The sequence below is a fragment of the Diplotaxodon limnothrissa genome, linkage group LG22 (assembly GCF_057381915.1).
Source record: "Diplotaxodon limnothrissa isolate DT_005_m linkage group LG22, D_limnothrissa_male_GT1.1, whole genome shotgun sequence".
In the NCBI taxonomy this organism is placed as follows: domain Eukaryota; kingdom Metazoa; phylum Chordata; class Actinopteri; order Cichliformes; family Cichlidae; genus Diplotaxodon; species Diplotaxodon limnothrissa.
Window position 1 is genome coordinate 10,126,994 of NC_140616.1, and position 12,967 is coordinate 10,139,960.

Below are 12,967 nucleotides of genomic sequence, written 5' to 3' on the forward strand. Positions count from 1 at the left end.
AGTGGATAAATACTGATTATGATTCATTTCCGAAAACATCCAAACATTCCTAGGTCTGATTGGCCAACATAAACATGGAACTAGAGACTAAATTGGTGCAAACATTTAATTTTCATCCAATTCACTCTAAAAGTGCCGATCTAAGAATGGCAGCAATCACAGTTCATCTGAGTGAAGGTGTACGTATCTACAGTGCAGTCTGAGCTGGAAGCTTCACACAGGAACCCAGACTCTGGAGTCGTTGTAAAAGAAGGAATGCTTTGACAAGAGCTGTGGGTTATAGAAACCTGGAAGGAGAGAGAAAGTTTTACTTAATGCTTTCATGAATGCAATAACAACTACTTTAGCTGCTCCTTTATTCATAAGGGATTGCTCTACATGTTTGGTTTGGCAGATCTTTTTTTGTATCTCCTCCTGAGATCAAAGCAGGGATCTGTGCTAGTAGGCAAATGTGTAAACTGCTATGCAACCAATTTATTAATGACGCCTTGTTTCAATCAGATTCCGTCAATTCCATTTTAATTATGCAACACCAAATCACAACAGTAGTTGCCTCAAGACGTATATATTAACATAAAGACCCTACAGTATTAGAAAGAAAGACCAAAAATCACACAAGCCCCCTATGAGGAAGCATTTGGTGACAGTGGAGAGGAAAAGCTTCCTTTTAACAGGAAGAAACTGGATATCTATATTGTCATGCGCACCAGTGTTATTTAAGTCCCAGAAAATCAGAGATCAAATGCATGTGAGAAAACTGCCTCATTTATCTTATTACCTGGTCCTGGGATCTTATCAGCCACCGGTTTTTGGGGTATTCTTTGAGTTCTGGATGCAAAAGCAGCAGTGGGTATGGACTGCTTTGATGGCCGGTCATACTGCCCTATGTCATAGTGCCCAGGACCCGGCAAAGGAGGATCCTTAGGTACAGTCTGAGGAGGTGCTGCTATTGCCAAAAAATATCTTCTCCTTCAAACACACATAAAAGGATGTAAATTTTAGATAATAATAAAAAAAAAGTAGCAAAACCTAAACATTGTATGGTTACTTACGGAAGGATTGTCTTCTTCACTGGGGTGGGTGCCTGATGGGGGTTGTAGGCCCCCGGGCCTGGCACACAGTGGTCGGCCGGAGGAAGGATTCTTTGAGTTTTTGATCTGAAGGGTGACAAGACCGCCTTTGAACCATGCTGGATTAAGCTGCTGTTCACCTCGTAGTGGCCTTTGAGAAGTTTTTAATATTAAAAATTTGAGTGCAAATTTAATAAGAAGCTAAAAAAGACAAAACTTCAATGCAGACCTGGTGATGGCACATTTTTGGGGGGGTAAAATGAATCCCGTGTGGTTCTTGAGAGGAAAGGCGATGTACCGACCACTGAGGAGACGCTTACTCTCCTCACACAAATGACCTGTATAGAAAGAAAAAAAATGACAAAAAAATACACAACAGGATCTCAGAGATTACACCCTGAATCAGCTTTTATAATCAGCACACATACATCATACTGATTTGGAGCTGGAGTTATATGTTTAGGACCATCCATCTGCACAGCTATGGGCAGCCTGAAGACCCTGGAGGCTCCAGTGTTGAAGTCATATTTATTTATGAAGGAACTCTGTAGGTTGTATGCATTTGGGCCTGGAGTGGGTCTCTGTGGCCTTCTGTCAACCTGGGAAAGAGGATGAAGTGATGAAGACATTTAAAAGCAGCAGGGGATTAAAATTTATTAGACTAAAAACAATCAGGTAAATCTAAACTAAGTACTGGAGCCATAACTAACACTGATTTTAAGATTTCTTCTGTGTCATCTTCATTATAAGGCTCAAATATGTTTTGTGGCTCCATACTTTTTTCTTTTTTTTGGATCACAAATTGCTCAGAAAAGGATCCTTTGACATTAAATGTTGCCAACTCCTGCCAGATTATTCAAATTAGGGTTGCAGTGAAACTTAAGTCTGTTAACATAGGATGAATGGCAGGGTGTATACGCCAATCTAACAATGATAAGATAACTTTATTGTCTCCCATAGGAGAAATTCATCCTGGATCAGGCAATACATAAAAAGGCACACAGACAAAATCCACTAGCAATGATGCTGTAGAAAAATAACTTACTGGGTAAGTAAGGATTTTCTAAAGCCCCATTGGGGCAAGAAGTATGATTTAACAAAACAAAACAAAGTATAAATAATCAACAAGACTTCAGAATAAATGCCCAAAGGCGTTTCAAGATGATACCTAGTGGACTTCCTGACCTTGGATGGGACAAAGCCGGTGGTGCCCCTCTTTGAGAAGGAAGGACAGTTGACTTCAGTGCTGGTAAAGCAGTCGTAGGTTCCCGGTCCTGGACTTTCACTCTGACACACAAACACCATACACGTTATTTATGAGGTACTGTTATTATTATTCTTTTAAAATGCTTTGAATTTTGATGGAGTTAAACTTCCTACCAGACTGATTTGAGAAGCAAACCTCTTAGCCTGGGTGGAAAAGCCCTTCTTTTCCTGATGTGTTGTCATCGCTATTTGGTACTTAGCTTGTATTTAACAAACCTTTACTAGCTACAAGATAAAAGAAACCATTATGTCACGTTTTCAGCTTAAGAATTTATAAGGATTTCCACTTTGGACTCACTCGAAGCCATCTGACGCTATTCGAGCTCCTTGGAATTTTAAAGCAGTTGCTATGGTGATGTGAAAACAGATCTATCGCGAGACTCCAGCGCCACCTGTCGGTGAAATGGAGGCGGGCTTCTTTATTGTACCGAGTTTCTTCTGTTTGTTTCCAGATTAATCGGCCATCCGTCATGGCGATGCATGCGAAGGCGACTCCGCCGCAGATCCCGGACACTCGCCGGGAGCTCGCTGAGCTCGTAAAGAGGAAACAAGAACTCGCCGTAAGTAGACGTTAAGGTGGTTTCCTTAAAAATAAAAGTCGCATTTAATATTTCACCGCGGGAAAATTTCTCGTGCGCGTTGCTAGCTGAGGCCTCGCTACATGCTAAACTAATGTTAGCCAGAGCTAACGGTAGCAGCTAACTTAGTTAGCGGGTCGACAGCGTTGTTTGGCTGACAACGTTTGATTAGGAGTAGTGTTAGTAGTAACAAGACTCCGTTCGAGCTCTCTGAATATTTCTTTTAAGTGTTTTTACGTATACCGACTTCACAGCAGCGCTTTTGACAAAATATTCTAACAACTTAGCGTAGCTAAATTTTAGCAGCCGCCCTGCTTGGCCAAGTTCTCGCGAGAAGTTGGTGTCACATGTGTATTGTGTACATCCAGCCAGATACCTATATTTTTACCTCTCTAACATGAGGAATAATAAATCAGCATTGCGACAGACATCGCTATCTTCACTTTTGCGCGCTCTCTGAATCCTTTCTGCAAATGCAAGTGAATAATTAACACTTCAAAAGAGACATATTTTATTCTTCTAATTTGTGTGTATATAAATAAATGTCTGTTAAAAGTTTACCAGCCAGGTTGATTAATGTAATGACTAAAACTCAGATATCTAACTTTTATTCTTTTCCTCCACATTCTTCACTGTCACAGGAGACATTGGTGAACTTGGAAAGACAAATATATGCATTTGAAGGCAGCTATCTAGAAGACACCCAGATGTATGGCAACATCATCAGAGGATGGGACAGATACCTCACCAACCAAAAGTAAGCAGCTTTGTGGAAATTCATTTACACTAAATGAAAAGTGAGCCATTGACTAATATTAATTACATACAAGCCAGCAGGAGGAGGAAGAGTACAGCCGATGGCTGAAATAAAGTTCCAGTAAAATTACGAAGAAAAAAAAAAACTACATCTAGTTGATGTTGAAGCAAAAAAAAGTCTGAAGAACTTTCTTCTCTTTTCGTAAGGAAAAACTTAAAATAATTTTAAATATGCCATTTTTTCTGAGGCCCAGTGTGGGCATTTGGAGCCACTTTTGGACCAAACCATTGTTTAAATTTTTTACATTTCTGTTTGCTTGTTTTAATTTAACAGGAACTCCAATAGTAAGACTGACAGACGGAATAGGAAATTCAAAGAAGCAGAGCGTTTATTCAGCAAGTCATCTGTTACATCGGTTGCAGTAAGTCTTTTGCTTATTATTTAACAGGTATGCTGTATAATAACAAAAAGCATTTACTAAACTGTTCAATCGGTGACATTTTTACAGGCCGTGTGTGCACTCGGTGGTATACCAGATCACATGAATGAAAAGCGTGAGTTTTGCTTTTGAGCTAAGCAGCATTAAAAGTTTGTATTTTGTGGACTGGTAGTAATTTTTGTCATTTATGCTGTTGTTTTGATTTCTTCAGGTGAGGCAGGCAGCGGCACAGAAAGCGATACCTCTCCAGATCTCCAGAACCAAGAAAACGAGCCCAGCCAGGAGGACACGGAGGATGTGGACTCAACACTGCAGGACCTGAAGCCTCAGAAGGCTGCCTCCTCCTCCTCCTCAGGCAGCCACCACGGGAGTCACAAGAAGAGGAAGAACAAAAACAGACACAGGTATTAAATAAAGGAATGAGACACGGTGGGATCAGCATGTTGTTAAAATATCCTTGCGTTTTTTGGATTACAGAGCTACATCCATAGCCGTTCATGTAGACTGCTCTTGACAAGCAGGTTACAGAACATGTTTGCGCAAAATTTCTGTATACATCAGAGTTTCTACTAGTAAGGAAACCCCTGTGGCTTCAATCAGAGACACCAGGGAATCTATTTCTCATTTTACTGCCTGTACCTGCAAGAGCTCATTGAATTGCGTTGTTCACAGAGAGATCACAAAAAGTGATCTAGTATGGCTAGAATAAGTTTGCAACTTGGATTCCAGAAGCTCCCGTGTTGTTTTTTTGCTGCCTTGGTGTGTGAGTGTGTACACAGTGGGGGGTATTTAAAGGTATTTTGGGGGGAGGCCAGTATAAAAGGAGTATTTTCTCTTCCAGTAGACTATTACATTTTCTCACGGTTGAATGAATGAGCATTCTCCTGGACAGATTTAGCTGTGAAGAAATATTCACACTTTGCAATCCAGTCTTCTCCTCGATTACAGATGTCACAGTTGAGGGGAAAACAAAAAAAATCAAAAAACGGAAAATGTAATAGCAGGGAAATGAATGCTTGTTTGTTTTTGGTTTTTTTTACTGAACGTATCACTTTTTTCTCCTGTTTCAGCATCTCCCTCTGTTATCTGACACTTGCAGATCTGCTTGTACACTTGTGTATCCAGCCCAAGTACACACAGCTGTGCTGGAGACACGAGAGTTGGTCGTAATTAGTCAGTGCACAACAAGCCAAAAAAAAGACATTTTGGATGTGCTGACGTTCTCATGGATGACAAAAGCAATCATAAAGCAAAGAAAAAACCAAAGTCGTGATATAGCACAGACTAACCAGTTGAGGCAACAGTAGATGAATAACATGTTTTCTGAGATAAAGTTGCTTTTTCTTCTTTCTTTTTTTTTCTTTCGTCTGCAGTGTGACAACTGCACAGATGTCTTACAACAGGTTAATTGAAGTGTTTGTGACATTTGAGCTTCTGCTTTCAGAGAGAATGGAGGGTATTATTTTGGTATTCAGCCTAAAATATGTTGAGAGATTTCTGGTCCACATCACCAAGCTTTACAATCTCAGAATAACCTGGTTATTGTTTTTTCTTTACTTCTGAGCTTCTAAAATAAAAAGGATTGGGTTTAGCTTCTTGGTGTTACTTTCCCCAACAGGGAGTGTACATGGTTTCACTAGTAAACATTACTCAAAAGTCTGTTTATTTTTCTTAAAGAAATTTACTGTGCTTGACCAAAATTAGACTTATTCAAAGTGGGTGATCAGAGGGTCAATAAATGATAAGTTTGTTAAGACAAATTAGGTTTAACGTGTCATGTCGACGTGTTTTTTGTTGACTCGGGCCTCACTGTTCATGCCTACATATTAACACAGCAGGTTCTCCTCCTAACACAGCGTGATGGGGTGGTGCTCTCACTCTCTAAAGTTTGGACTGCAGTTTTATATACTCGTAGGGCTTTAGGCTCAGGTTGGTAAACTAACAGCTGCTGCTCTCTTCCCTCCCCTAATGCTGCTCCCTCAGTCCTTCTGCCATGTTTGATTATGACTTTGAGTAAGTCTGAATTTTACTTCCTGCTCCTGTCACGTTTACATCCTGCCTGCTACTAAGCCCATCATCAAAGTATCCACTGTTTTCCTCTCCTCTATGTCCTCTTACTATTTTTATTTGTATATTCTTCTCTAAATCTTTGCTTTTCTTTTTTAAATTTTGATTTCAACTTTTTATTTTATTTTATTTTTTTAAGTTTTCTTCTTTTATTTGATTTGAATAATTTTTTATTCTTCAATTTTTGCATATGTTTACTTTATTTTTACATCTATTTTATTTTAAGTTTTAATTTAATTTCTGATTTTTACTTATTTTTGCATGTTTTAATTAAGCTTTATTTGAACTTCGAACCTTTTTAATTTTAATTTTTCATTTCAATTTTTACTTTTTATTTTTACGTTTTCACTTTTTTATGCATGATTTGACTTTAATTATTAATCTTCTCCCTCTGTACGGTTAGTTTGAATTGAAGCCTGCTTGTTATTTTATTACTCAGTCACACTGCATGTCCAACACTTCATTCTTTGATATGTACATATTTTCTTAAATGCATGCCAGCATCCAGCACTCTGAGCGTCAGTAAATTTTCTTGCTTCTTGATGGGTTTTCCCACAGATTCATTTCAGTTTTGCTTCTTCAGCTCCGCTTGCTGGGTTGCTCGTTAGATGACGGATTGGTTAGGAGGTTCTGTATGAGCAAGAACGATCATGCGGTCATGTAGTTTTATTGTTACCAGGCTTATTTATTTATTTATTCATTTTTAGGCTTCTTCATAGTACAGTAGTGGTACTGCTTTTCTCCATAATTCCCATCAGAAGCAGGATTTTAATGTAAGATGACTAATGCTGTCTTTGTTCTTGTTTCAGGTTTGACATGAAGGTTAACAAGAAACCCAGAGCTGTAAGTTCACTGTTCTGTTACACTGAGACACTTTAATGTCTTTGACATTTACTTTGCTGCTTCTATTACTTGTAGTGACTGTTTTGCTTTACTTTTGCTTTATTGAATCTCTTGGATAGAGCTCTTCGTTTTATAGAGGCTAGATGCCTTGCTGTATTTTTATTTCTTATTTATTTATACATAAATAAGAAAGTTCAGGTCAATAAAATATGTTTTAGACCAGTGCTTCCCAAACTTTTTCCAGCCACGTACCCCTTGAGACATGTCACCCTCAGCCGCATACCCCCTACTACGAACGACTCTTAATTAGTGTCTATAAATACATTGCAATATCGCATGCATAAAGATAAATACTGCACAGTCGATTATTTCTCACCACCAAATGAATTTATCAATATTTTTTAGTAATGACAGAGTTTTAATAACAAACTTTACTACTTAATACTAGCAGTGTATCAAAGGATTTATTAGAATTCACTTTTTTGTCGAGAGCATAAAGGCCATGAACTTTCATTAAACAGAACTTTATTTAATGTGATGGATGTGCTTGAGCAGAGGCACACAGCTCTTCAATGTTTGGCTCAATTTGGGAAAGGCTGAGTCTTAAATCGTTTTCCACACAAAGTCTTGCTCTGTATTTTGTTTTCATGTTTGTTAAAGCAGAAAATCCCTTTTCGCATAAGTATGTGGTGGCGAAAGGCATCAGAGTCTTGACAGCGCGCTTAGCCAGCGCGGGCTGTTCAGTGCGCAGCCCTATCCAGAAATCCGCCAGGTTCTTTTGAGCGTGTTCAACTTTTAGAGATCCATCTGTGGCGATTTCAATTAGGCTCTCCTGGTCAGACGGTGATAACGAAGTAGGCACGGCGGTGAACGGGTGACGTATCCAATCATTTGAGCCGTCCGTCTCTGGGAAGTATCGGCGTAACTGCACCGCCAGCTCCTCAAGGTGCACGTTACATTCGCGCTTTACACTTTTAGATAGTGTGAGATCATTAGAGCACAGAAAATCATGCAGCACAGGAAAGACTTCAGTGTTGTTTGTATCCAAGCAGTTCTTCCAAAGGTTTAACTTCTTTATCATGGCCTCAACTTTATCTTGAACATTGAATATAGTTGCAGAAACGCCTTGTAATCCGAGATTGAGCTCGTTCAGACGAGAAAATATATCACACAGATAAGCCAGGCAGGTAAGGTACTCTTCATCATGCAAATGTTCAGACAGCTCAAAGGGATGGTTACTGAAGAAAACTTTAAGTTCATCCCTCAACTCAAAGAAACGGGTCAGCACTTTCCCTCTAGATAGCCAGCGAACCTCTGTGTGGAGTAATAATGTCTCATGCTCGCTGCCCATCTCATTGCACAACGCAGCAAATAAGCGGGAGTTCAGCGGCCTGGCTTTCACAAAGTTAACCATTTTTACACTCGTGTCCAAAACATGTTTCAAACGGACAGGTATTCCCTTTGCAGCAAGAGCCTCTCGGTGGATGCTGCAGTGTACCCAGGAGGCATCTGGCGCGACTGCTTGCACACGCGAAACCACACCTCCGTGTCTCCCAGTCATGGCCCGTGCGCCATCAGTACAGATGCCAACACATCTGTCCCACACGAGTCCATGTGTGTTCATGAATGTGTCCAGCTTTTGAAAAATATCTGCGGCAGTTGTCCTTTGTTCCAGCGGTTTACAGAACAGCATGTCCTCCTTGATGGTTCCTTCATGAATGTAGCGCACATATACGAGAAGATGCGCCAGGCCAGCCACATCCGTGGACTCATCTAGCTGTATTGCATAACATTCACTGTGGCGTATGCGCAGAAGTAGCTGCTGTAAAACATTTTCTGACATTGCATTGATGCGCCGTAAGACAGTATTGTTTGATGATGGAATGGACTGTATCGTCTTTTTTGCCTTTTCCCCCAACATTGTCCCTACCATATCTAAAGCAGCAGGGAGAATGAGGTCCTCCACAATAGTGTGGGGTTTGTTGTTTTTAGCCACTCTGTAACTGACCATGTAAGATGCTTGTAGTCTGTTTTTATTCATAAGATCTGGCACCTGAATGCAGGTTTTACTTGTTGAAAGTGATTTTAGCTGTCGCTCAAAATATTCCCTTGGTTTATTTTTCAAATGGGGATGATTTGTCTCTAAATGTCTGCGCAAAAGTGAAGGTTTCATTGAGTTCTGAGACAATACTTTTGCACAAATAACACACTGTGGCCGGGGAAATCCACCAATATTTATACACGTAAACCCCAGCGAAATATAATTGTCATCATATTTGCGCTTCTTTGATGAGGTTGTGTTACAGTCCGTGCTGTCATGCTTTCTCCCACTTTGACGCTCCGCATCAGACACTTCATCACTTTCCACATGGCTGGCTCCAGCTATGCTAGCCACTTGGCTAGTAACCACAGATACATCCCTGCTAGCACTGCTAGCATCCAAATCTGATGAACACATTGTTGTTGAACAATCACCTGTGCGGTCACTGGAAAATGCATCTTCAGATATGAGCTTATTGGTTGTTGTGGCCGGTGTCTCTGTGGTAGGGCCTTTTTTTCTTGTTAACCACTTGTCCATTTTCGCGCTGCACTGAATGCTTGGAGGCAACTTCAACTGTTAGGTGTCAGTCATTTGGGCAAATCACGCCCATGTATTTTGTCAGAGCTATTTTTTTGCTGAACACCAGAGGGTGGTATATAGTCATGTATTTGACAGGCAAAAAAAACTGCATTAGCGCAAATTTCGGCTTTTAAAACTTTTGATCCCCACTCCAACCCCAACCCACGCGTACCCCCTACAGCCACTTGCGTACCCCCGAGGGTACGCGTACGGTAGTTTGGGAACTACTGTTTTAGACATTACAGGTTGTGTTTGTATCGTTTTGGCAGCTGCGACATGAATTTTCCAAATTTGGGTATTTAAAAAAAAAATGATGTTAATCATTTTATCTTTTAATAAAATGGCAGCTGATCGTTTAAATTCAGAAGTTTCGATCATCTGACCAACAGCCTGAAACCTTAAATAATCCAGATTCCTGTCATCTATGACGTTTTTGTCTTCCTTACCCTAAAAATAACTGAAAGAGGTATTTCTTTTAATTTAAGTAATAATTACTTTAGTCGACTGATTGATGAATAACTGTTAAGTGTGACTCGGCTCCTATTTTTATGTGCAGGATTACTCGACTTAAAACACCTGGAGGACCTGGACACATGAGGATACATGAGATTTCTGGACTTTTTTTTTTTTTTTTTTTTTAAATCACTTTTTGTTGTTGTTGTTGTTGTTGTTGTCGTCGTCATATTTCAGCCTGTACTGTGTACATCAGTTGAAACATTCCCCTCACCGCCTACCACTGGATGGGGTTCACTTTTTGATCTACCTTCAGTAGACATACGGTGTTGCTTGTTACTTGTCGCCTACTGGCGCTCTCTGCCAGTAACACATCATCTTGTATAGTGTTTTCTTTTTTTGTTTTTTAAAGAAAATGACTGTATTTATTGTGTAGCTAATTTTCTTGTTTCCCATTGTAAGAAAATCTTTTTTTGTTAAGCATCACATGGTCGGATTACCCTCAAATCCCCCAAATTCTTTTATGACATTGTTTGTTTGACAAAAAAATAAAATACTTCAAGAATATGTTTTGGTTTTTAAAACTATCGAGGTATGCGACTGTTATTAAAATGTCATGACGGGAAGCTTCGTTTAGCCTAACATTCCCACACATACAGCACATACATGAGTGCAAATATCAACAGTGTTTATGTGACTAGTGCATAAAATAGCCGGCACATTTTCGTCTGTCAGTTCTCAGCTTGTTTTAAAATGTTTATTTAAGTACACAAGAGCACAGTCTGGTGGTTGTCGGGCACATGGTCGTTCAGATTGTCTTAGTCCTAAACTTGAATGGCTTTACTTGATAAAATACTTGAATACTTTTAAGGTATTTTGTGAAATGTTTGAAAGATGAACCATCTAGCATCCCTTTTTTCCACTGGGTGGTGCTAGAAGACAGGAGGAGGGTGACACTTGACATTGTCGTGGTTATTTCCCTGTTAAGGTTGGGCTTTTATACATAAACATACCAGGCTGAGCAAATGCTGTACAATTACTCCATATCCAGGGGTCAGTGCAGAACCAGTCAGAAAGTTTTGGAAATTGAGGGCAGGATTTAAACATTAATTAGCTTTCACTTGCTACTTTTACCAGACAAGTTCACGTTATGCTAATTAAGTTTATGAATGTAAAGTAAAGTCACCTTGTTATATATTTTAAAGCTGTAGCAATGCATTGCTGGGAGATGGCTGAATGCAAATATCTGACATTGATCACTTCTCTTTCCGGTTCAACTAATCAGCATTTTATAAAGCGACATGCTGTTGTCTTTTTAGAAGACTCCACACACGTCCTCTTATGTTTGTTTGTGTTAATGTCCCCAAATTCCTCTGTCTATGAATATGAATTCTGGCCATCCATAAGCACAAACTTATACAGGCTGTGTCATCCACATTATTTGTAATATAATTAGATTCAGAATGCACAGAAGGCCATGCAGGCCTAAAGACTACTCTCCGACCTCCCTGCTGACCTCTGGTTGCTAAGGAAAAATGCGCGTTTCTCATGCAGGCTCCTGGTTACCACCAGGTGAAGAGGATGCTGCATTAAAAGCCTCACTGGGATTGCTTTGGTTGCTAGCAGACTGTCGCAGTCGCCCACAGTGTGCATCGAAGATACCGACTTGCTTGCAAACACTTGCTACTTACTCTCTGAAGAGGAATGAAACTTAAAGAAGTGCATGCAAATAGTCAATGGAGAATTTTCACCTTTGAAGTACACACCTTTACAGACAGGAAAGAGGTTTGTAGACAAGCTGGCGTCTTCCATGCAAACTACTGATAACCACAACTTCGTGCAAGCAACAAAAGCAATCACAAGAAGGTATGGGTGCAGCCCCATATACCTCTTATTGACTAATTAGATACTAGTGACTGCCAGCAACCTTCAGTAATCACTCCGCAACTGGTCATGGAATGCACACGTTTTCCCAGCAACTGGGAATCGCTGACCAGTCCTAGGCCTGTGTGACTGAAGGCTTAAATAGAAGTTCATTGGCATGAGCCAATTTAACAGCGTCTAAGGTATTTACAGAAAATATATTTTATCATGGGAGTCATAGGGGATTCACTGTCTTTTAGAACGACCCTTAAGTGGTGTCATCTTTTAGCCCCTTGGGTGCTTCACAGGTGTTTGGTTAAGGACGAGGCAAAACATCAGGATCAGCATGATTCTGTTTGAACATGATCATTGGATTAAACTGCAGGGACATACTGACATACTATGATTTCATGATAATAACATGTGGAATGCAATAAAAATACTTCCAGTCAAAGGGAATCTTAATGTAACAGGAAACGGTGCGTATGACTTTTAAATAACATCTCAGCATTTCTGGTAAAAATGCTGAGATGTTATTTGTTTGCTCCCAAGTAAAAAACTGAAACATTTTAGCCTAACAGACTATTTTGGGCCTCTGAAGGAGTTAGTCCATGCTTAATACCACATTCGTTACATTTTACTGTGTGAATTGCACAAATCTGAGCTCCTTTACCTTCAGCGTCATGGATTTTTGTTGTTGTAGAAACCAAACAAAACTGGTCCTTTGAGGCTCTTTTAGCGAGCCTCCACTCAGTTCTTCCCTATATGGATATTTCGATTAAAAACACACATTTAAATACCTCATGAGTAACTCAAAAGCTGGATACCTGAGTGTTGCTGTGACAATGTTATTAGTCATGCTTTACTGAAACATCACGGGAGAGATGGAGTCCGGCGTTCTGAGGAAACAGAGCTGCTGACAAACACATATGATGGAGAGACCGACTGGGAAGATTCCTGGAATACATTCCTCGGTTTCCACCACAGCTCCATCCCACAGTCACATTTCAT

General features: G+C 39.9%; 2 protein-coding genes across 2 annotated transcripts; one reads left to right on the forward strand and one right to left on the reverse strand.

Annotated features, from left to right (window-relative positions):
- Positions 1-213: 213 nt before the first annotated feature.
- Positions 214-2,519, reverse strand: stpg1 (sperm-tail PG-rich repeat containing 1). Its single transcript, XM_085346788.1, has 7 exons — positions 2,451-2,519; positions 2,256-2,357; positions 1,499-1,669; positions 1,300-1,408; positions 1,053-1,221; positions 779-969; positions 214-287 (listed from the first exon to the last, which is right to left on the reverse strand). The coding sequence occupies exons 1-7, from the start codon at positions 2,517-2,519 to the stop codon at positions 214-216; spliced, it is 885 nt and encodes a 294-aa protein (XP_085202914.1).
- Positions 2,520-2,798: 279 nt separating this feature from the next.
- On the forward strand, positions 2,799-10,269 carry meaf6 (MYST/Esa1-associated factor 6). Its single transcript, XM_085346199.1, has 7 exons — positions 2,799-2,896; positions 3,556-3,671; positions 4,005-4,092; positions 4,180-4,225; positions 4,322-4,514; positions 6,987-7,020; positions 10,197-10,269. Exons 1-7 carry the CDS (start codon positions 2,807-2,809, stop codon positions 10,209-10,211), a joined length of 582 nt encoding a protein of 193 aa, XP_085202325.1. The 5' UTR covers positions 2,799-2,806; the 3' UTR covers positions 10,212-10,269.
- Positions 10,270-12,967: the final 2,698 nt, after the last annotated feature.

Bases quoted from the DNA above. Each gene is read 5' to 3' on its own strand.
- stpg1 (XM_085346788.1), bottom strand. From the start codon at position 2,519: ATGACAACACATCAGGAAAAGAAGGGCTTTTCCACCCAGGCTAAGAGG. The intron at 2,358-2,450 runs GTAGGAAGTTTA...TTTGTGTGTCAG, and splicing joins TTGCTTCTCAAATCAGTCTG to AGTGAAAGTCCAGGACCGGG. The intron at 288-778 runs GTAATAAGATAA...CTCTCCTTCCAG, and splicing joins TGATAAGATCCCAGGACCAG to GTTTCTATAACCCACAGCTC.
- meaf6 (XM_085346199.1), top strand. From the start codon at position 2,807: ATGGCGATGCATGCGAAGGCGACTCCGCCGCAGATCCCGGACACTCGC. The intron at 2,897-3,555 runs GTAAGTAGACGT...TCACTGTCACAG, and splicing joins AGAGGAAACAAGAACTCGCC to GAGACATTGGTGAACTTGGA. The intron at 4,226-4,321 runs GTGAGTTTTGCT...TGATTTCTTCAG, and splicing joins AGATCACATGAATGAAAAGC to GTGAGGCAGGCAGCGGCACA.